Source organism: Empidonax traillii, unplaced genomic scaffold (assembly GCF_003031625.1).
Source record: "Empidonax traillii isolate 1590-97213 ecotype Southwest subspecies unplaced genomic scaffold, ASM303162v1 scaffold733:size745334, whole genome shotgun sequence".
NCBI lineage: Eukaryota > Metazoa > Chordata > Aves > Passeriformes > Tyrannidae > Empidonax > Empidonax traillii.
Window position 1 is genome coordinate 503,394 of NW_020955926.1, and position 22,444 is coordinate 525,837.

A 22,444-nucleotide genomic window follows, 5' to 3' on the forward strand; every position below is an offset into this window, starting at 1 on the left:
ATGTAGGAAAACGGTGAATTCCTTTAATTATTTTTTTTGGTGCATCAGCTTCCTGCTCAAGTGGTTGGTAGAACACAAGCTGTTCAGCTTTTCCCATTGCACACCCAATGATTGTAGTTGGGCAGTAAACATGCAGCATATTGAATTAAGGATTCCTGAATGGATCAGAATATTCCACTGAAAGTTTGGGGGGTTGGTTTGGGGTTTTTTTCCAACGTAGAACATCAGGTAGTTGAGGGGCCTCCTGAGAGGTTTGTAAACTTGTTCACGTGTGAGAATGGCCTTTAGAGCAGCTGCTCTGCTGGTTGCTGGGAGAGGGGAGGAGGAACAAGTCCATGAGAGGTGTTCAGGCTGGGAATTTGCACTGAGCTCTTCTAAAATCTCATGTAATAAACTAAAGTGAAAGCTCTGCTGGGGTCACCCTGTGGCACGTTGGTCCACTCGCTGTTTTTCTGGCCTGTTCAGGGGAGCTCCAAATTATCCCTAATCTGTAGCTTGGCTGTGGATCTGAGTCCCATCCTGATCATGAGCACTCCTAGGTATGTTTGCTTTGAAAAAGGTGGTATCTTGAACCAAGACTGTTCCAAGAAGTTAATCCTGAGGCAAAGTGGCGGCATTTCAAGGCTGCTCCTATTGCAGAGCCTGGGCTGAGCTGTTCATCCTCTGGGGAAACTCATCCTGTGTTGGACAGAGGGAGAACAGTGCTGGGGCTGAGCCTGCAGGTGCACACAGCACTTGCACCTTCTTGGTGGATTTACCTGATTCTTCCAAGAACTGGTGTTTTGGGGAGAATTGGAGCCTAATTCTGGCTGCCTTCTTGAATATACACCTGCCCTGAGAGTTCCATTGTGGCAGGGCCTTCGTCACCTGGGCTGGGATAACGTGCAGTGGGGGGTGTTTGAGAACAAACCTCTGCCTTCAGCCTTTTGCTGCTGCTTGGCTGTAATTCAAGGGTTCTTGAGTAAATAATGTTAATCACTCAAATACTTCAGATGTTTATACCTTTTATTGCTGTGTTTGGGAAACTCGGATCCTTCCTGGACATCCTTCAACTTAAAAACTTAGAAAGAGCTGTTGTCTCACACTTGAGGCCAGTGTCCTGAATTTCTCTTCTGTTGTTCCTGCGTATTTTAAGAAAACTGTACAACTTTGGAATTTTGCTGTGGAGCATTCTGAACTTCACTTAACTCCTGTTTTCTTTCCAAGATACTGCCTTTTGCATCTCAGCAATCAGAGTAGCTGGAAGAGGATTGTTGGCTTCTTGTTTTTTAACCAGTAGATAGATGCATTCTGCTGGGATTTGAAACTCTCAGAGAACTTTGGGACCTGAATGTGTCTTCTCAAAATGTCCTGCTGACCTTATTTCTGAGGCAGGTTGATTATGTTACAGGGCTTTGGAGAACTGATCGAGCTTCCTTCTTTCCCCAAATGGCATTTGAGTGACTACTTTGGAGAGAGAGAAGTTACTGAAGAGGTTTTAACTGTAAATAAATACTGAAAAGATGATAAATGATACTGAAAAGTGGTTGAATTTCGTATGATGAAAAACAAATCTCCTGTGGATACAATGGGGGACACAAGAACTCTCATTAACCAGTCCAGTTAATGAGGCTGCTGGTCCCATCTTGGATAAAAACTCGTCATCTTTCTTGTTTATGTGAAACTTTTAGGTTAAAGTGTTTGCAAAGATGGAAATGGATGCTTGAAGACACAAACTTGTAGCTGGAGCTGAGGTTTTTGTCACTGTGAATTAGATTTAATTTCTGAAATGTGTTTCCACGATATTCCATCTGCTTTCCACGTGGATGGGACAAGTTTTCAATCCTTTGAAAATTCAATTCTTGAATATAATGCTATTAAAATTACTTGTGGCTCTCTGGGTTCAGCCTTAATGGAGGGAAGGAAATCTGTTGCCCAAAATCCACATCCTAAAGCCACTCTGAACAGCACATAAAAGAACCGTGTTAGGAACACTTCAGCCTAACTCCACATTTGGTTCTGAGTTAAATGTATTGTTTGCTCTCGCTGCAGTTCTTACTTTTAAAAGCCACGTCCGTTTCCCCTCACTTTTTAATGCCCATAAAACAATGACATGGGGGTAACTGGCTCAGTTCTCATGGCTATAAAATGTGTTCCGATAGTGGATCAAAGGACACCTGCAATTTTGGGCTCCAGCTGAATTTTAGTCATTATCCATTAGGTTTTTATGAAATGAAAAATGTATTTCCTTTTTTTAAGCTCTCCGGTTTTAGAATAAATTAGTAATGCTTCTACCATATGAAATAAGTGTTCAGAGTTTTAGTTTCTTGTCAGGTTTAAATTTTCTGATGGCCTTAAACATAACCGTATATATGTCTTTGCAGTTCTTTAACTCAACGTTGGAAACCAATTGGTCCATGGCTTATGTAAACACTTGAAAAATAAATCTATTTAAATGTTTTATGTCCTTTCAAGCAAATATTTTGTACCTATACCTTAAGGAGTTGTCTTGCTACATTTCATTGGTGATTTTGTCTTAGTGAGGGGTCTATCTGGGTTCACCTAAAAAAGATACTATTCTCCAGCCTTTATGATTATTAATTCAGTAGCTTTATCATACTTTTGTTATATTTTAAAACAAATAGCCCCAAAATACATCCAGTGGTATTAAAGAAAATTTTCCTACGATGTTACCTGGTTTTAAATACTTCACTGTTCAAATGTTCAAGTTAAAAAAACCCCAAATTTTGGCAGTATTAAAAGCTAAGAATAAATACATCTATGCAAATAGCTCGGCTCAGCTTTGGTATTGAAAGGTTAGGAATAGTTTTACCGTCAGTTTGAGAATCAGTGTCGTGTTTCTGAAAACTCACTGAAATTTCAAGTCAGGTTGATAAATTGGTGGGGTTTTTGTTTGGTTGGTTGGTTGGTTTTGGTTTGGGTTTTTTTTTTTTTTTTTGTTGAAGCTCTACAGTTTTGCAGCTTGGGATTTTATATAGAAAACATTAATGAGATGGTTTTATTAAGCTCTACCTGGTTTTATTGAGGAGCAAAATAACATTTTGGGGGGGGTTCATGGTGTGGTATCAGATAATTATGTATCCTAAGGCTTTGTTAGTTTCTATATATGTGTGTTTTGTTTTCTCTGGGTCCAGATGCCCTCTTCTGTGTCTATATATTTTGGTTTTCCTCTCCCCAGTCCCCACAGCCAGCCAGGCTCAGTGTCCGGCTCGTGTAGAATCGCAGCGGGAGGAAGAGGAGTGTCTTTATAAACTCAGGGTGGTGCTCTCTGGGGTTTGGGAGCGAGATTCCTGCGGAGCGAGGGATTCCAAGGAACGGGGGATCGGTTCCGTCCCCGTTATAGGGCGGGTGACACAGAACCCTCCGGAGTAAATAAATAAACAAACCCCTCCGGAATAAATAAACAAACAAACCCCTCCGGAATAAATAAATAAATAAATAAACAAACCAACCCACCCAGCCGCGGTTGGGGCCGGGAGGGCTGCTGGGAGCGCGCGCGCTTCCCCTGCTCCGCTGCGGCTTTTCCCGGGCGGGAAAAAAAAAAAAAAATCACCTTAACAGCGAAAATTGCCTTGAAAATTAAAATCGCCTTAAAAGCGGCGATGCTTTAAATATTAAACAAGCAGAGGCGCTCGTGCTCGCGCGCGGCGCAGGCGAACGGCGCGGGCAGCCCCGGGGGGCCTCCGGCGGGGCCCGCGCGCTGCCCCACGTGGCGCCCGCGTGGTGCGTTGGGAGAGCCGGGAGCGGGATCGGGAGCGGGATCGGGATAGGGATCGGGATAGGGAGCGGGATAGGGACCGGGAGCGGGACCGGGATAGGGACCGCAGCCATGCAGCGCCGCAAGGTGGACAACCGCATCCGCGTGCTGATCGAGAACGGCGTGGCCGAGCGGCAGCGCAGCCTCCTGGTGCTGGTGGGAGACCGCGGCAGGGACCAGGTAACACCCACGCGGGGGTACCGGCACCGGGCACCCACCCGGGGGTACCGGCACGGGGCACCCACCCGGGGCTCCCTGACCCCCGGCACCCACCCGGGGCTCCCTGACCCCCGCACCGGCTCCTCCCTCCCGCAGCGCGGGGTTAGGAACGGGTTTTCGAGACCCTGCTCTTACACACCGGCCTGAGAAAGCTCCCAATAAACCCCAGGGATGGCAAATCGGATGTATCTATTTGTTTATTTACCTACTTACTTCAGACTGGGGGGAAATATACTAATTTTCTGGCCAGCAGGAGCCAGGACGGGCAAATCGTATTTGTTTGTTTGTTTGTTCGTCTGTTTATTTATTCGCTTATTTACTTTAAACTAGGGGGAAAGTATCTTTCATTTTTCTGGCTGGCTGGAGCTTTTTTTCCCCTCTTAAAAAATGTACTTTTTCCACCAATACTTTTATTTATTCCGGCCTGACTTTGAAGGTCAGCCCTGCCGGGAGACAGAGTGATGGTTTTGGGCTCAAAACGTGCTTTGTGCACCGAGTGGGCAGCGTTGTGTAGAAGAAAGCGCTTCATTTCGGAGACCAGACTTGTGTTGCTCGTGTGGGAGAGGGAAGAGCAGCACGGCAAACCCGTGATGTTTTAGGATAAGTCAGGCTATAGAATCACAGAATTGTTTGGGCTCTGAAAGACCTCCAAAAGTCCATCCGTTCCCCCAGCGCTGCCATGCCCACCAGCAGCCAATGTCCCCAAGTGCCACATCCACACGGATTTTAAATCCCTCCACCACCTCCCACTGTTCCAGTGCCCAACAACCCTTGTCAGGAAAAAGCTTTCCCTAATATCCAGTCCAAACCTCCCCTGGCACAGCTTGAAGCCGTTTCTTCTCCTCCTGTCCCTGTTCCCTGGGAGCAGAGTCCCATCCCACCCGGCTCCCCCCTCCTGGCAGGGAGTTGGATGGAATAAGGTCCCCCCTGAGCCTCCTTTTCTCCAGGCTGACATAGGGAGCTGCTCCTGGTGCTCCAGACCCTTCCCCAGCTCCTTTCCCATTCCTGGACGTGCTGCAGCTCCTCAGTGTCCTTCTGGGATTGAGGAGCCCGCAACTGGACGTGGAATTCGAGTCGTGGCCTTACCAGCTCCCAGCACAGGGGGGACAATCCCTGCCCTGGCCCTGCTGCTCTTCTGTGATAACTGATAATTCAGTTATTTCCAGGATCTGGGGACATGAAATGACCTCGTTACAAAAAACCTTGGAAAATAAGGAGTTGATCGGGTGGCAGTACAAGAAAGTTGTCATTAATTTACTGGTCAGGTGGATGGGTAAGGTCTGTCAGGGCATATCCCAGGTCTGCTTCTGTTCAGTTTGAAATACTAAAATATGCTGTGGAAAATCCACAGTAAGATACAAATTCTAGGAACTGTATTTAGCCTGGAATTTAGCCAGGCTAACTGTGTTTAGCCTTCTGTCAGAGCAGTTTTTAGCAGTTCTGCCAAAGCAGAGAGCTCAGAAAATCCCTGTCATGCACCCCTGGAGAAGGCACAGACACACAGGTCTGTGGGAAAACAGAGGCCACCTCCCTGACCTGTCACAGGAGCCTGTTTTGCACAGTAGAAAACACAGCTACAAAATCAAATATTGACAGATATTTTGCTGTTTGGTTTTGTTAATGAGTGTTTCTGTGCCCTGGCAGGTGGTGATCCTGCATCACATGCTGTCCAAAGCCACGGTGAAGGCCAGGCCCTCCGTCCTGTGGTGTTACAAAAAGGAGCTGGGCTTCAGCAGGTAAGAGAAACCTCCTGTGTTTCCTTATCCAGAACTGAATTTGGCTTCCACAATTCGCTTGGCATCAGCACTTGGTACCTCTGGTTTCTTTCTGTAGCTCTAACTCTAATCTGTCACCCTGGACCAATCTCTCCCTCAACTTTTGAACCTCAACAGGCCAAAACTTGAATTCCTCACCTGTGTAAACTCAGTAATATTCAGGATGGGCTCTGACTTCCAGGGAGACTTGAACCTTTTTCCAAGAAAACTTCTGTGTGATTTGGTCCTGCAGCCACAGGAAGAAGAGGATGAGGCAGCTCCAGAAGAAGATCAAGAGTGGCACGTTAAACATCAAGGATGATGACCCCTTCGAGCTGTTCATAGCAGCCACCAACATCCGCTACTGCTACTACAACGAGACCCACAAGATTCTCGGCAACACCTTTGGCATGTGTGTCCTCCAGGTGAGGGCTTCAGCTTTGGGCTCAGAAAGGACATTGCTCTGGTGGTGCTTAATTTAAATGCTGCAGGAATAGTATTTGTTGCTTTGTTACTTCAATTTTACAAGTTCTGTGAGGGTCAGGTGGCCTTGTTGGAAGAAGTTCTAACAGGACATTAGTTAATGCTGATGTGAAGTGTGAATTAATAATATTTTTAGGTTTTCTGTGCCTTCCAGTAGGACTGAGGAACTCCAGGCAACTTGGAAATGTTGTTTATTCCCTAGGATTTTGAAGCCCTGACTCCAAACCTGCTGGCCAGAACTGTGGAAACAGTGGAAGGTGGTGGGATGGTGGTGATTCTCCTGAGAACCATGAACTCCCTGAAGCAGCTCTACACAATGACCATGGCACGTTCAGCATGATGATGTGTCTGTTTCCTTTGCACTGTGATGATGCCAAGTGGTTGTTCATTGCTTTTATTGTGGGCTCTGATCTCCCTTTGTGGTCTTTTCTGTTCCTTCATCCATCTCTGACTGAATGTCTCGTGCTCAGGCATTTCTGCCTTGAGATGCTGCTGGGAAGGAAGGTATTGCAAGGAAGAAACACCTGCCATTCACAAAATAACTGTGCTCTTTAGTTCCACAACAGTTTTGGAAGTATTTATTCTGTCTGCCCGTTTATCAGCAATTTAAGTTAAACACAATAGGTCTTTTCAGTGTCCTGTGACGTTGCTTGGTGAGATCAGCGTTATTTATTTATTTATTTATTATGCTGCTTTTTTTTAAATGCATTTATTATTTATGATGCATTTCCAGATAGGAATTATGTTCACACTGAGTATAGTTACACCTAGAGCAGGAGCTGTTTCTGTTAGTAAGCAGTGGGTGAATTGAAGGGAGAGAATATTATTTCTTTGCATCCCCGAGGTGTGTGATAAAATCTGGCAGAGCTGAACTTCGAGTCAGGCTGGGATAAATAAAAGTACATTTTTAACAAGTATTTGGAAAAGGTGGGTGTGCCAGAACAAACAGAACCAGGGTTCTGTCTGGGGCGTGCTGTGGGTGGAAAGGGAGGCTGTGATCCAGAGGAGTGGCAAAGATGATTGTGACAGGAGTCCCAGCCGTGCAGGTGTCACTGTGGGGGCTGTCCCTTCTCCTGAGGGAGCTTTTCTCTTGTTTCAGGATGTTCACTCTCGGTACAGGACAGAGGCACACCAGGACGTGGTGGGGAGGTTTAATGAGAGGTGAGTTAAGAGCGGGGAAAGGGTCTGGGAGCACGAAGAACATTCAGCATTCAGTACCTATAGTTGTCTTTGTTTAGAAAAGAGTTTGAAATAACTACCAACGAGTGGAGTTTTCACTGGGCTGCCTCTGCTTTCCTGTTCAGGTTCATCCTGTCTCTGGCCTCCTGCAAGAACTGCCTGGTGATCGATGACCAGCTGAACATCCTGCCCATCTCCAGCCACGCTGCAAACATCACTCCTGTCCCCCCACAGTCCCAGGTCAGTGAGGGATGTTCCCCCTTCCCCTGGGGATGAGCCAGTCTCGAGCTGGCCCAGGGTGTGTTTAAGATTTAAAGAGGAAGAATTTTCCCTTTCACCCTGATTCATAGCAAATATAATGACCTTCCAGAGAGGAAGTGGAGTGTTCTACAAAAATGACACCTGGGAGCACTGGGAGATACACTTTCTTTCCCTCTTGCTTTTTTTTATTGTCACAGGTGGTTTATTTTTGTTGTGGGTTTGTTTTTTTTTTTTTTGTGGTTGCTCATATTCCTTGACTTTCTTGTGTTGCTGTTTTCCTTGTGAGGCGAGGCTTAATTGTGATTGCTGTTTGAGAAGTACAGAGAAATATCAGGCTGATGGACAGTTGGGATGAGACAAATAAAAAGACTTTTTGACAGTTGAGGAGTGGGAAAACACTTTAGAAATTACCGTGTTACAAGCTTAGGATGCAACTGGAAACTGGTGGTTTCAATTTCTGAATTTTGAATTTCTGAATCTCGGGAAACATTCCCAGGATATAATCCATAGAAATGTATCCTTTTATCGTTTTCAGGTGTAAAACTAAAGTAAAATGGAATCAGTTTTAAGCAGAAATCTTTCAGCTTTTGAACTGTGTTGTGTGGCCCAAGAAATACCAACATGGGCTCTGTCAGAGATGTAAAAACATTTCAATAGGCCACTGATTATAAATGTTAAAACCCAGAACAATATCATTAGAACAATACTGACAGAAGCACAAATGCTTCTCTGTTGGATGGGTAAAGTAGTGCCTTTGGAATTCTGAGTGACAATAAGGAGAATCAGAATTCATTCCCATCTAAAGTTGGCTGTGTTTGTGGCTTTGAAAATCTTGCTAGTGGTTTGAAAACAGATCTGTTGCTGCTGCAGTAGTTTTTCCCCCTACATGGCAATCTGCACAAGTATGACAAAGATCATACAGTTTAGGTACAGCCTGATGAAGACTGAAAAGTTAATTAAAAGTTAATTAAAGTCTCGTCTTCTTACATCTACTGAAAAATCCTTTCCTTTTTTCCTCCAAGCTTGGGGAAGCCAGGATCCATCTCTCCGTGTCACCATTCTCCTGAAGATGCCTGAAAATTGGACTGTTAAATATCTGTCCATATAAATCTCTGTGTTTTTAGGGATTATATTCCTCTTGGGGTAACATTTTCTTTCAGAGCTGTTTTTCTGCCTGACAGAAGACCTTGCAAAGGTATCACTGTGCTGAAGTGCCCTTGACTTACCCTGTTCTGGTCAATCCTGTGCTTGTAGGAAGACAGACTCCGGCCCCAGGACCTGGAGCTGAGGGAGCTGAAGGAGAGTTTGCAGGACACCCAGCCCGTGGGGGTGCTGGTGGATGGCTGTAAAACCCTGGATCAGGTTGGTGTGGGGCTGAAATCCGAAACGCTCTGTGCTTGCCAGGGCACAGCAACGGGGCAGGAATTGCCATTCGTGCCAGTAAAAACCAGTTACACAGTTTAATTCCAAGTAATGCAGTTTAAACCCAGCTGATCTCTGTTTATTTTACGTTTTCTGGTCAGGCAAAAGCAGTGCTGAAGTTCATCGAAGCCATTTCGGAGAAGACTCTGCGCAGCACGGTGGCTCTGACAGCAGCCAGGGGACGGGGCAAATCTGCTGCCTTGGGCCTGGCTATTGCTGGAGCTGTAGCTTTTGGGTGAGGGATCCCCTTCAATCTCCCAGGCTTTATCTGCAGCCATTCATTAAAAAAAAAAATAGTGATGAGAAAATCACAGTCTTTAAAACTCAAAATGATCACACATAAGCTGAGATCAGTGTCTGCAAGAAATCTGCTTTATTTTGTTTATTAGGTAAAATCAACCCCTTGGAACATCCTGTTTAGTATTTATATTTAAAATTTGTTGGGAAAATAGTTAAACTCTTGTTTTTATTTTTCTCTGCAGTTACTCCAACATCTTCGTCACATCCCCAAGCCCTGATAACCTTCATACGCTCTTTGAGTTCATATTCAAAGGCTTTGATGCCCTGCAGTATCAGGTAAGGGGAGCAGAGTGTTTTACAGTATCTTCGCAGTGTTCCTCTTCAAGAAATTTTGCATCTTATCTGTGATTTTTTTTAACTTATATTTACTACCAGCTTTTTTTTCTAATGTTCTGCAAAAAATGAGTGATAGGAGAGTTATGTTTCCTTTTCCAAGTACAGTAAGTCTGTTTCTCTGTGAAGCAGTTGATAACATTAGTAAATAATTTCTCCATTCTCAAGCCTCTGAACCTTTTATAAGAGTTTTTAACTGGAGTGTGACAGAACAGTCTCCTCTCAGTGAGCTTATTTTGATGGTGATGGTAAATGATATTTTTCTTAGATCTTGGCTTTAACGGTGTTTTCTTTCAGGAACATCTGGACTATGAGATTGTTCAGTCTTTAAATCCAGAGTTTAACAAGGCAGTGGTCAGAGTGAATGTGTTCAAGGAGCACAGACAGACCATCCAGGTACCTCACCTCTTGCCTTTCTGCTTTTTATTCCTAGCTTGGTTTTTCCAGCTCTGTAATTGTTTTGACTTTAGGTATGTTCATTTTATGGGATTGTGTAAGTGTAAGTGTCCTAAAGGGTTTTGCAAAACCTCTGGGTGAGTGACTCTCATGAAATGCTTGCTTTCTTTCTGGGAATAACTTAGAGATGACAAAGGTCCCTTGTGGGAGCTGAAATAGAAGCAAAGAAGGGTGAAAGGAACGGGTGAAGGAAGAGCACGTGTTTTTAGTGATTAGATTTCCTCTGTTTTCATCATCTCTGCAGATAAATTTGTGTGGAAATGTGCTAAATAAATTACTCAGTCCTTACTAGGGTGACATAAACCCTGTCCTGACTGGGTTTTTTCCATGTCTCAGTGTCTGCCTTGGTGGCTGTGGGGAACAAGCGCAACAAACAGCTTGTCAGGGCTCCAGCTTTACCAGCTCTGATGTTTCCCAGAGAGGGGATGCTGCTGTTGGCAGTGACAGTATCCTCCCTTTCCTCGCAGTACATCCACCCTGCTGACTCGGTGAAGCTGGGGCAGGCTGAGCTGGTTGTGATTGATGAAGCTGCTGCCATTCCCCTGCCCCTGGTGAAGAACCTGCTGGGCCCTTACCTGGTTTTCATGGCCTCTACAATCAATGGGTAAGGCTTGAGCAGCAGCTGTGTGCCTGGGGAAGCAGCTGTGACAGTGGGTTATTATCTGCAGTCCTTGTTTTATTACACACTGTTAGGTCAGGTCGTGCTAATCTCGATTTGTTGTAGAAATGCTCCTTAAAACAACAAGAGTCAGTACCTGCTGCTTCCACTGTGGACTGGCACCTCTCTGCTCTGCTACAAGGAGCAGATATATGAGCAGGATCCTGCAGTTAGAGAGGGAAGAAGGGCGTTTTCCTCCCACTTTGGCAAGGCTAATGAAGTGGCAGGGTCCTGCACGCTCAAGAACATCAGAAGGCAGCGATTCTCACAGATGGTTGGGGCGCTGGCAGTCCCCAGAGCGGCACATGGCTCTGGGTGGTCTGTGCTGGAGCTTCCCTGTGGATCAGGATCAGTCTGGTTCTTTGCCTCAGGATGTTGTGTGCTGCTCTGCAGGTACGAGGGCACGGGCCGCTCGCTGTCGCTGAAGCTGATCCAGCAGCTGCGGCAGCAGAGTGCCCAGAGCCAGGGGACCCTGACAGCGGAGAACAAAGCCACGGCCACCGCCAGGCTCACCTCAGGTAGGCACTGCTGGGCTGGCTGGGTGACCATACCCTGTGGGCATCCCCTGGATCCATGTGCTTGGCAGCTGGGGGAAAGCAGAAAATGCAGGAACTCTCCTCTGTGTCTTCCCTCATGAGTTTCAGATGAAGAGCTTTCAAGGGATGAAAGCTACACAATTAATAATCTTCTAATCTGGGAGCCCTTCGAAGGACGCAGATCCTACTGGATTCTTTGCCAGCTGTAGCTCCCAGCTCTCCACGTTCTCTGCCATCTGTTTGCAGCTCGTACCTTACACGAGATCTCCCTCCACGAGTCCATCAGATACGCCCCCGGGGACCCGGTGGAGAAGTGGCTCAATGACCTGCTGTGTCTGGACTGTCTCAACATCACCAGGATCATCTCTGGCTGCCCACTGCCCGAGACTTGTGACCTGTATCCTTAGTCACATGTTCTGCCCTGCTCAAAATAAATGGCTTTCTGGTGAAGGAGGCTTTTTTAAGCTCATTAATAGTTGGTTTTCTGGCTAATGTGATAATTTTAGCATATCATCTTTTTATTAAGACCACACTTCTGGAGTTGAGCTCTCACCACTGCCTCATGGCACTGGTGGTGTGTGTTTTAATGGGACACGACCCAGCTCCAGATTTACTCCAGAGATAATCCTAAAAAAGGGTTGCATGAAGGGGAGTGCTTGTTGGAGTTATAAAAGCTTTGGCTTTGCAGGTGAAGGGTGTGAAAGCTGCAAACACTGCCCAGTGTCACTCATTCTTGTAGATAAGGAGCACCAGCCAGCACATATATATATATATATATATATTTATATAAAATAAACCCAGAAGCTTTCTCCCTGTTCCCAAGGAGGTTGTTTCCTTAACCCCTGTGCTCAGATACTACGTGAATAGAGACACACTCTTCTGTTACCACAGAGCATCCGAAGTTTTTCTGCAGAGACTGATGGCCCTCTATGTGGCTTCGCACTACAAGGTAGAGCTTGTGCTTCTTCTGTCGGAATTTCAGCTGGGGGATTTTGTGGGGGGAGCAGTGCTTGTTGTGCTGACCTGATTGAACTGTTCCCTTTGACATTTCTGAACAGCTTCTGTTGCTTTGGTCTTGGCTGAACATACTGCATTTACTGGAATATTTTTGTCTTGAGAAGTTCTGGAGGCTCAGTTCTAGATGAGTCCAGAAGCTTGTCAGTGATGAACCTCTTTTGCAGTTCTCTTTACTGTGTGGTAGGAGCCTCAGGTTAACCAAAAGAGTAGCACCTCTGTACTGCTGAAAAGAGGAATAATTCATCTCAAGGTTTCAAGACTGTGGGTGACTGTTAAATGTGAGGGGTGAAGTCCTGAGTATTAAAAATCTGAGGCTCAAAACAAAAATTAGGATTTGGTAATTAAAGAGGCAAGGAGCTATACAAAATAGAAAATTCAGTTTCATACATATTAGAGCAAAAGGTTTCACTTGAGAAAAGCAGATGCTGCCTGGTAGTGTGACAGCCATGAGCTGGCCTGAGATGATCTCCATCAGCACTGCACTACTTCCAGGTTTCTTCATATCCCTACATTCAGAAAATGGAGGATTGTTTAGAAGTCAGCTGCTAACATTACACTGGACTTTGGAGCCCTTCTCATGGAATAAGCATTTGGACAACACCCTCAGACACATGATGTGATTCTTGGGGTTGTCCTGTGCAGGACCAGGAACTGGACTCGATGATTCTTGTGAGTCCCTTCCAACTCAGGATATTCAATGGTTCTCAGAATGCTTTTTCAACTCTGTGATATCTTTTTACCCACTAGAACTCGCCCAATGACCTCCAGATGCTCTCTGATGCACCTGCCCACCATCTTTTTTGCCTTTTGCCACCCGTTCCACCGACTCAGAATTCATTACCAGAAGTACTTGCTGTTGTTCAGGTGAGAGAGCAACTGAATATAAACTTGGATTCTGATGCAGTTGAGTGGCTGTAGGAGAAGACATTTTTTTCTGTTAATGGTTTTTGCCTTCCTTGGCAGGTGTGCATGGAGGGAGAGATCTCGCGCCAGTCCATCATGAACAGCCTGTCGAGGGGAAAGAAAGCCTCTGGTGACCTCATCCCCTGGACCATTTCAGAGCAGGTGAGGAGTTTGGCTGTGTCCTCGCCCCAGCTATATTTTCAGCACCATTTCTTGTTCCCAGAGCGCCCATCTGTGTTCTTTAAACTGACTTTTCTGTCTGCTGTGCAGTTCCAGGACCCGGATTTCGGGGGCCTCTCTGGCGGGCGCGTTGTTCGCATTGCGGTTCACCCGGACTATCAGGGGGTAAAGTACTTCTCTGTCATCTCCTTCTCCAGGGAGCTGCTCAATGACAAAAAAAAGACATTTTTGCAGCGACTGAGTGTTGTCTGAGTGTTGTTAGTGGGTGTTAAGGGGAGAATGTTGCTGCTCTGTTTTAAAAACCGGAGCCATCTCTGTGCTTACACCGCTGTTTGTTCCTGCTCCGCAGATGGGCTATGGCAGCAGAGCTCTCACCTTGCTGCAGATGTACTATGAAGGCAAATTCCCGTGTCTGGAAGAAGAGACAATTCAAAAGCCAAAAGAAATTGCGACTGTAAGCAGTGAGGTATGGAACTGAGCACGTTTTTCCTTTTCTGTCATGCTAGGATTGGAGTTTTCACTGTAAGTCTCCGTAATGATTCCTTTCCCTAAGGGGGAAATTTAATTCTTATACAGAGGAAGAGCTTTAATTTGCAGGTTTCTGTGAGGATTGCTGCTCACCCGTTTCCACTCTCTTTTTCAGACTGTTGGTTTGTTAGAAGAGGTGGTGACACCTCGCAAAGATTTGCCTCCTTTGCTTCTCAAGCTGAGCGAGAGACAAGCTGAGAACCTGGACTATCTCGGGGTGTCTTACGGCCTAACACCGAGACTGCTGAAGTGAGACTTTATTTCCTAGTCACATCCAGTGCAAAAATACAGCTATGTAAATAACAAAAATAATAATATATATAATTTGGGTGCAGATGCCTTAGCCCTTGGATATTCTCTTTACCTCAGTTTCTGAAAGTGGAACAGCTCCAAGCCAGCTTCTCCTGTAGGATCCGTCCTATTGTACACCACATAAAGGTCTTAAGTGCATCATTCTGGGTAGTTTCTCCTCAAACTCCTTCTGAAGGCAAACCCATTCCCTTCTTAGTTGTCTCTGTGAGCCTTCTAAACAAATAAAGAGCTTTAATTGCCCAATTTTTCCAGAATGTAGAAGTAAGGACAGCCTGTGATAAGTAGGGAGAAGTTAAACACTAATTCCTGTGACCTGCTGACTTCAGAGTTAGTTTTTTGTTTCCTGACTAATGTGAATGTTTTTTACCAGCAACTGCAGCTGCTTCTTGCTTTACTTACCATGGAGGAGCTGAGTTACTGCTGCAGTAAAGGATTTATTAATATTTCTCAAGTTTTAGCTCCATAGTTTTATGTAAAATCCCTTAGGAGTTTGGTAGATATCAAGTGTGTCATTAAAGTCTCCCTTCTTGTTGATTAGGCTTTGAAAGATCAGACACTAAAGAACATCCTTTCTTAAGAAATTTTTACATATTCCACATTTTGCAGCAGTATTACTGGTCCAAAGCTCACCTGCCTGTTTTTTAAAGGAGGTCCTGGCAGCATGGGAAATACAGTAACTCTGGTATCATGTCTGTCTTTGCAAGTTTGTTGATTTTTTTGATGTTGTGGTCATAATTTGTCACTCCTTTGAGGCAGCACCTCAGTTTGATTGTTGTTACTGCTTTCAGTATTCATTTCACCGCTTGGTGGGGCGTTCCAGAGGCTCACCAGTTGTCCTTGTACAGTGGATAAATTGCATTTAACCACAAGTATTCCTGTACAGCCAACAACTCTGTAATTCTCAGTGTTTTCTCCTCTCCCAGGTTTTGGAAACGGGCTGGATTTGTGCCAGTTTATTTGAGGCAGACACCAGTAAGTACCACGCTGTTTCTGAGGGAAAACCCAGCCCAGCTGAAATCCCTGGGCATCTTTCTGTGAGATGTGATTGGGATAGGAATGTTTTCTGAGGCTGCTTTTAGGGTTTGGTTTATGTTCAGTTTTGGTTCCTTGAGCCTGTCTAGTTAACTAAAGGAGTAAAGTTTTTAGGATTGTGAATGTGGGACTCTTAAGTAGTTTTCACTTTAAAATTCAGAGCAAAGGTGCAGCTTTTTAATTATTAATTAAAATTAATGTGGATTATTGGTAAAATACCCGAGATTTACCAAATTCTAGCAGTTCATAGATTTTCCACCAGATAATGGTGATCAGTAGCAGCTGATACATTTGTCGTTGTTGCTGATTTAGAAGATAATTTGCCTTCCTCAGCTGAGCACAGAGTGCAGAAGGTTCATGGGGATGGTGGGAAATCCATCCCAGAATCACAGAATTGTATCTCATTTATCAGAATGACCTGACTGGGGAGCATTCCTGCATCATGCTGAAGATGCTGAATGAGGAGGACTCTGATCAGGAGCCTTGGCTCACTGCCTTCTGGAAAGGTGACTTTGACCTTGCTAACTCCAGAGGAATTCTCTGGGATCCTTATCCTGGAGGTCCACAGAGGTAATTTATTGTTTGATCCTGTCCTGTAGATTTTAGGAGGCGGTTCCTTTCCCTGCTTTCCTACCAGTTCAGCACATTCTCTCCCTCGCTGGCACTGAATATTCTGCAGAACAAAAATATCAAACAGCAGCCACAGCCACGTGAGTACCCTGGGTCACAGTGTTCCTGTGATCCAGAAAAATGCTTCTGTTTCTAATTAAAAGCTAAAATAGCATCTTCTGCCGCTGAAAACAGGTAGTGGTGGGCTTTTTTGCTGTTTTTTTTTTTTTTTCTGGGGTGGTTTTTTTTCCACCTTGATCTAAGATTTAAGTAGCATCAAATTAGAGGGCTCCTGACTGTTACAGCTGAATGAATGACAGAGCACAGATGGAGACTGACACCTGCGAGATCCAGTGTAGAACTAAAAGAGAAGCCTTGAACAGCAGCAGACAGGGCAGCTTGCTTCTTGGGAAGAGCATTGTCATCAGGAGTTTGGCAGTTGGAATGTGGTGCTCCTTCTAAGAGCAGGCACTGTAACAGAAGGGGCCAGACACTTCAACACCCCCTTCTGGCTCAAAAGCAAGTTGCTGCTCTCTCAGTATCCTTAACAGAGGAGAGAACTTGGGAACCTGTGTCTGGCAGGTTTTGGGTGTCTCTTTGGTGAGGGAGTTTTGGTTGCTGCTGCCAGGGAACAAACCTCTTTTACAGCAAAATCAGTGTAAGCAGTTAAAGACTGGGCAAATTACGTTTCTCAGCCTTCACTGTTTTCAGTCTTTGGCATATTTAAGTTGGTATACTGGTCTGTTTTGACAGCTGCAATGTTTTCCATATGGATGTATGTCTGCCTGAAAAGACTTGGATTAACCAGCCTGGGTAGCAGAGTTACTGAATTCTGAGTTGTGTGGGGTGGCATTTGGCCCTTCCCAGTAACAGGAAAGATGAAGTGTTGACCTTTAGCCCTGAGGAACGGTCAGGAGGGTGTTTTGTTTAACACCTGGGCTGTGTTTGTGCTCTCAGCCATCAGCCGAGCTGAGCTGGAGTCCCTTTTCATCCCCTACGACCTGAAGAGGTTGGAGATGTACTCCCGGAACATGGTGGACTATCACCTCATCATGGACATGGTTCCTACCATCGCCAGGCTGTTCTTCCTCAACCAGATGGGGGACATCTCCCTCTCTGCTGCACAGTCGGTGGGTGTGGCTGGAACAGGGCCAGGGCTTGGGAAGGCACAGGGAGCGTGGTGGGAAATGTGTGTTTGGATTTGTTCTTCAAGCTTCTATAATGTCTCATTTCCTCAGGCCCTTTTTCTAGGGATTGGCCTCCAGCACAAATCCCTGGAGCAGCTGGAGAAGGAGGTGGAACTGCCCAGCAGTCAGCTGATGGGCCTCTTCAACAGGATCATCCGCAAAGTAGTGCAGGTACAGCTTTGGCTTGGTTTTATGGGACCACAGTGGATTTCCAGGGCTAACAGAAAGTATGGCACTAATGGAAAGCTGAATCAGAATTGCATCTTAAACAAGTCCCCAGTGATTGGCTGTATACTTCTTTGTAAGGTGGGAAAATCCCAGTAGAAAAACCAGGTATTTGTGGCCTTGATTTGTAAATCCAAACTCCCCTGGCAACGGGGACCTTAAGGTCCCTTCCAAACCAAACCATTCCATGATTGTATGTAGTGTTTTCCCAAATAACAGTGCCTGCCCTATGGTTTTGAATGTTGAAATGTCCTGACAAAAACGCTGAGCATAAAATCCGTGTTGCCAGCTGAGCCTGCTCTGTTTAACGCTGTTCACTGCCTTGGTGGCATCTCAGCTTTTCTTGGAAAAAAAAAAATGAATAGGTAGGCTTGAAGTGCAGTGAAATAATTGGGAAGTTTTGGATGTGGTTTTCTGTTTTTCTTTCTTTCTAAGGTTCAGGATACATAGCAAAGCCTCTGCAGCCTGGCGTTTGTCATTGTAGAGGTGATAAATGATGCTTAATTAAATTAAGCACGTTGTAAACTGTGAGTTCTCTAAATTTACGTGACATTGAGTGCTGACTGGTTGTAGATTGATGCTTTTTATAAAAGCTGTCTTTACATGTGTTGGGTCACTTCATTTTCAGCTGTTCAACACAGTCCAGGAAAAAGCTGTGGAGGAGCAAATGGCAGCAACAAAGGATGTTGTGATGGAGCCAACGCTGAAATCCTTAAATGATGATTTGGTAATTACAAACTTTCTTCTTGATGTATATACAAACACTTCATGGAGTTCCCTTGAGTGTAGGAGCATGGTAATCTAAATTTTCTTGGATGGAAAGAATCCCACGTCCTGTCTGTCATTTTCTGGTAGCTAAAACCTGACAGGTTTGCATTATGTGCTTGTAGAGTAGTGCTTTGTTAAGCTACAGTGTGGATTTTTCACAGAAAACTACAATTATATGTAAGGAAATAATGTAAACATTACGTAAATAATGTAAACATAAAGAATTACATAACAGAAGCTTTTCTGGTGTTTGTTTATAAGGGATATATTCCTTTCTCAGGGGGAAAGGCATTTTCCTCCCATTGCTTTTGCACTTAGGACTTATTGCATCTGCTGTGCTGTCCTGTTGTAGGAGGAAGCTGCAAAGGAATTCCAAGAAAAACACAAGCAAGAGGTGATGAAGCTGAAGGAAATGGACCTTACACAGTAAGAATTCATCTGTATGAGTCTCTGATATCCAGTTGGATGCCAGGACACTCGTGGGCCTTGCTGGGATTTGTGCACAAGGCTGTGGTTGCCAACCCTCAGTAAATGAGAATTAGCAGTGGGTAAGACAGTCCTACCCAGGTGACATAAGAATGTGCTGCTCTGCTGAGAAAAACTTTTGGAGTCCTGTGTGCCTGTGTCACGTAAATGGTAAATTATTCACGGCAGGAACTCTTACTGTGTCTGTCAGCCTTGATCTTGATCTTGTATTCTACATAGATAAGGTATTTAGTTCTAAATTCTGGGCTGATAAAACAAGCTGCCTGGCTGAGGACTGTTTCTAATTTTACAGTTTCCTGTCCTCCTAGAAATAGTCGTTGTTTTCCTCAAACCAGGATCCCCAGGTCCTGGTGGCTGCTGTCCTGGGTGTGCAACTCCAGGGAAAACAGTACCTGGCGAATTTTAATGGTCTCTTCTTTAACAACAACAGCAAAACCAAACCAAACAAACAATAACCCCCCTCCCCCCCCAAACAAACACCAACCAGAGCTTCCTTTACTCAGTGTGTCAGCAGATTTCTCTCTTCCTGGACCAAGAGGAGTTACACATGCCACTGATTCTCTCCCTTCTCTCTCATCCCACTTTTTGTCTCTTAAATCCTGTTTACTGACATCCCAGGAAAGTTATCTGGTTTGGCTTTAGATGGATCTCTGTTCAGAGAAAAGGAATAAAAAGATTCTTTGGATCTTTGTTTGTCTTGTTTGAAGAAAGGATAAGAATGGAAGCGATTTGAAGTGACTTGCAAGTCAGTCACACAGGGAAAATAATATAACCAGAATGTTTTAAAAGTTTTAATTCCATTTTTTAGCATTGTTACATACCTGTTTGTCATTTTGGACCACGCTCCCTTTTCTTGTTTCCTCACCCAGAAATAGATTGCTGTTCTCCTCCGTGAGAAGAGAGAGACAAAAATCCATTCTGAACACTTTTCAATACAGGTTATGGAAAACCAATAGAAGAGACAGAGCTGTTTGATTTGAAAAGGCTTTGCCCAGCATTGTTCAGCCCTGTATGAACAGAGCCTCCTCTATTCTAAATCCCCCAGAGTTTGAGATGGAGAGCACCCACTCCATTTCCCTCCACGATTGCTTTGCCTGCCTGGTTAAATCTCTGTGTAATTTCCAGGGCACTTGAACACCCAGGCAAGGGCCACAGAACATGAGCTCATTTGAGTGGCAGTTGTTTTAATTCCCCTTTTCAAAAGAAGAGCTGCAGGTCTTTGTTTTTTCCCAGGTTGATCCAGACAAGCTGTACCGTGCAGGCACTGCCAGCCTGGCTCTGGGTGTGTTTCCCAGTCCTGAGCTTTGTTTGCAGAGCTGTGTGTGCCTGACAGCACAATCCCCTTATTTTTCCTCACTTTGTGCCAACGATTTGACCTGAATGTTCCTTTCCCTTTCCCCCTCAGGTACATTATCCGGGGGGATGATGAAGAGTGGAACGAGGTGCTGAGCAAAGCGGGACAAAACGCGTCCGTGGTCAGCGTGAAAAGGTTAGGGAAGCTGAAATACCCCCCTGAGATCTCTCTGGTCCTTCCTGCTGCCTTTATTATAACACTTCCCAAAAGAGTTAAATGCAGATAAATTGATCCTTAAAAGATTCCCAGTTTTCCTGGAGAAATCAGGGTGTGAGCACCGGCGAGCTCTGGTACCCAGTGGTTCTGTGTTGCTCTTAGTCCTCTCCTCAGGTAACTTGTTTGCTAATTCTGACTTTTTTCTGATGATCTGGTTAAGTCTTGATCCTGATCACACTCAGAACTTGCTCTTATTTCTCCCTTTTCTCTCCTCTTTCCACCTGACTGTCCTGTTTGCTTTGGGAACTCACACTGGTTGGGAGGCTGGGGAGGTGCCACTGGAGAAAATGTAAATTCAGGAAAGAATAATTCTTTCAAGTGTGAGCTTAAGCCTGCAAAATATCTGCATTTCTGCAATTCCTTCCTTTTCATCCATCTTCTTTCTGCTGTCTTGCCCAGCATGGAGTCTTTCCTCATTTTTCCCTTGGGGATTTATAGTTGAGACTTGCCTTTCTGCTCATTTCCCCTTCCTGGGGTGCCTGACAGCTCCAGTAATTACGTGATCTCAATTCCACCCTTTCTTGGTTGGTTTGTTGTTTTTTTTTTTTTTTTCATGAATGCTGGGAGTTTCCAGAAGCCTTCCAGGAATGAGAGAGTCTTGCCAGTGCTTTTAAAGATCAGAGCTCTGTCCCCTTTGCTCTAATCAGAATCCAGTGCAGGAACTGAATTTTATGCTTTAAAACCATCAGTGGTAATTTTTTTCCTGGGCACTCCACATTCCAGATGCCTGACTTGAATTGCCTTTAGGACACACTGCTTGAAAAGCAATGACAAGAGCTAAAAATCAGTCTCATTTGGGATTTGGTTTGGGTTAGGACACTGGGGGCAATCTCAAGTCAGGCTGAGGACACTGGAAAATCTTAAGTTGGGCTCTTGATTGTGCTTTTTCCCAATGCCAACTTTAAATGACCCAAGAAATTGGAAGTATTTTCTGCCAACCACATTTCTGTGTTGGAAGAAAAAAAAAATTAGAAAAAATTTTTAGAAAAATTAAGGGAAAAAAAATCCCAGCTGAAATGCAATCTAGTTTATTTTAAACAGTGATTTTGTTTCTGCTTCCCAGTGAGAAGAAAAGAAAATTAGAAACAGTGAGAGGACCCAAGCAACTGAAGAAACTTAAGAAGACTAAAGATCTAAAGCAGAAGAGGAAGAAATGACTTTAAAGCTAAGCAATGAACTTGAATTTGCAAATGCTGGGGGTGTACTTAAGAAGTACTGTTTTCCCTTAGATCAACAGGCTTTCTTTTGGAGGATGAGAGCTGGGGAGAAGCAGCAGCAGCCTTAAGGGACATTTTTGAAGTGTTTTTATTATGGGGAGAACAGTGACACTGCCAGGAGATACTGTATGAAAGTTATTTTATCAGGTGTGGCTGCAGAGTGTGGGCAGGGCACTGCAGCACCCTGGGTCTCCTGCACGTCAGGCTCCAAACCCTTTGCCATAGGATGTCCTTGTCCCAAACCTGATGTATTCCCTTCATGCTGTCAAGGCTGGGAACAGAATTACCCAGAGCTGATGCACAGCTGTGTTCTAATTACTAACAGCAGCTGCTTGACATTTACTTTAATGCCTTTACTTTTTCTTTGGGATCTCACAGCTCCTTTTCCTAGCACACCCCAAAGAATCAGTTCCTTACTAAGTAAAGGCGAAATTTCTTCTCTAGGAGGCTGATGTGTGTTAAAAATGTATTAAACATGGATCTTGCACAACACAAACCCGTGGTTTGCAGGCTGTTGGGTGCGAGTTGGTGCCAGGGGAAAAGCTGAGCCCTGAGCAGGGAGATAGATAGGTCTGTTGGGGGGCTGATTGCCCAGCTGTGTGAAAAGCAGCACTGGCAGCCCTTAACCAGGTTCTCAAGAACTTGGGAAAGGAGCAGACAGGGAAGGCAAGAAGCCTGAGGATCTTCAGAGCTGCCCAGGAAGCCCTTGGAAGAAAAGGTGGGTGCAGATTCTCTCTGGTTTTGCTGTTGATGTTGTTAAAAATGCTGTAAGTGGTGGCCTTGCTGTGGAGTGTTTGTAATTTTACAGTGAAGACCTTCATCAGCCCACGTGAAGATTTAAATGTGGTTTAACAGACTGCATGACAAAGCCTTAAACACCTCAGACTCCTTTTAAAACCTATGGAAACTGTACTGCTAAAGCAGCTGGAACTATTTTGGATTCTCTAACAACCTGTGCAGATTGCTGGATTTTTTTCAACCAGGAGGGAGCATTTTGCTTTCTTTGGGCCTTGCTGTGTAACAGGTGACAATATCAGAAGGGTTTTTTTTAA

General features: G+C 44.8%; 1 protein-coding gene across 1 annotated transcript; it reads left to right on the forward strand.

The window, feature by feature from the left end:
• The first annotated feature begins 3,761 nt into the window (after positions 1-3,761).
• On the forward strand, positions 3,762-21,445 carry NAT10 (N-acetyltransferase 10). The gene is made up of 28 exons (XM_027900473.1): positions 3,762-3,937; positions 5,621-5,712; positions 5,984-6,155; positions 6,416-6,538; positions 7,313-7,374; positions 7,518-7,632; positions 8,908-9,015; positions 9,177-9,310; positions 9,558-9,651; positions 10,006-10,104; positions 10,632-10,768; positions 11,216-11,340; positions 11,605-11,755; positions 12,211-12,307; positions 13,123-13,239; positions 13,339-13,440; positions 13,549-13,623; positions 13,808-13,924; positions 14,102-14,235; positions 15,222-15,270; positions 15,743-15,836; positions 15,930-16,040; positions 16,897-17,069; positions 17,178-17,297; positions 17,980-18,078; positions 18,472-18,545; positions 20,011-20,094; positions 21,239-21,445. The coding sequence occupies exons 1-28, from the start codon at positions 3,830-3,832 to the stop codon at positions 21,330-21,332; spliced, it is 3,060 nt and encodes a 1,019-aa protein (XP_027756274.1). The 5' UTR covers positions 3,762-3,829; the 3' UTR covers positions 21,333-21,445.
• Positions 21,446-22,444: the final 999 nt, after the last annotated feature.

What these genes read in the sequence shown, in the direction of transcription:
- NAT10 (XM_027900473.1), top strand. Translation starts at nt 3,830, where the DNA reads ATGCAGCGCCGCAAGGTGGACAACCGCATCCGCGTGCTGATCGAGAAC. An exon ending in GCTGGAGCTGTAGCTTTTGG is followed by an intron (nt 9,311 to 9,557) that starts GTGAGGGATCCC and finishes TTTTCTCTGCAG; the next exon opens with TTACTCCAACATCTTCGTCA. An exon ending in AATCCTTAAATGATGATTTG is followed by an intron (nt 18,079 to 18,471) that starts GTAATTACAAAC and finishes GTCCTGTTGTAG; the next exon opens with GAGGAAGCTGCAAAGGAATT.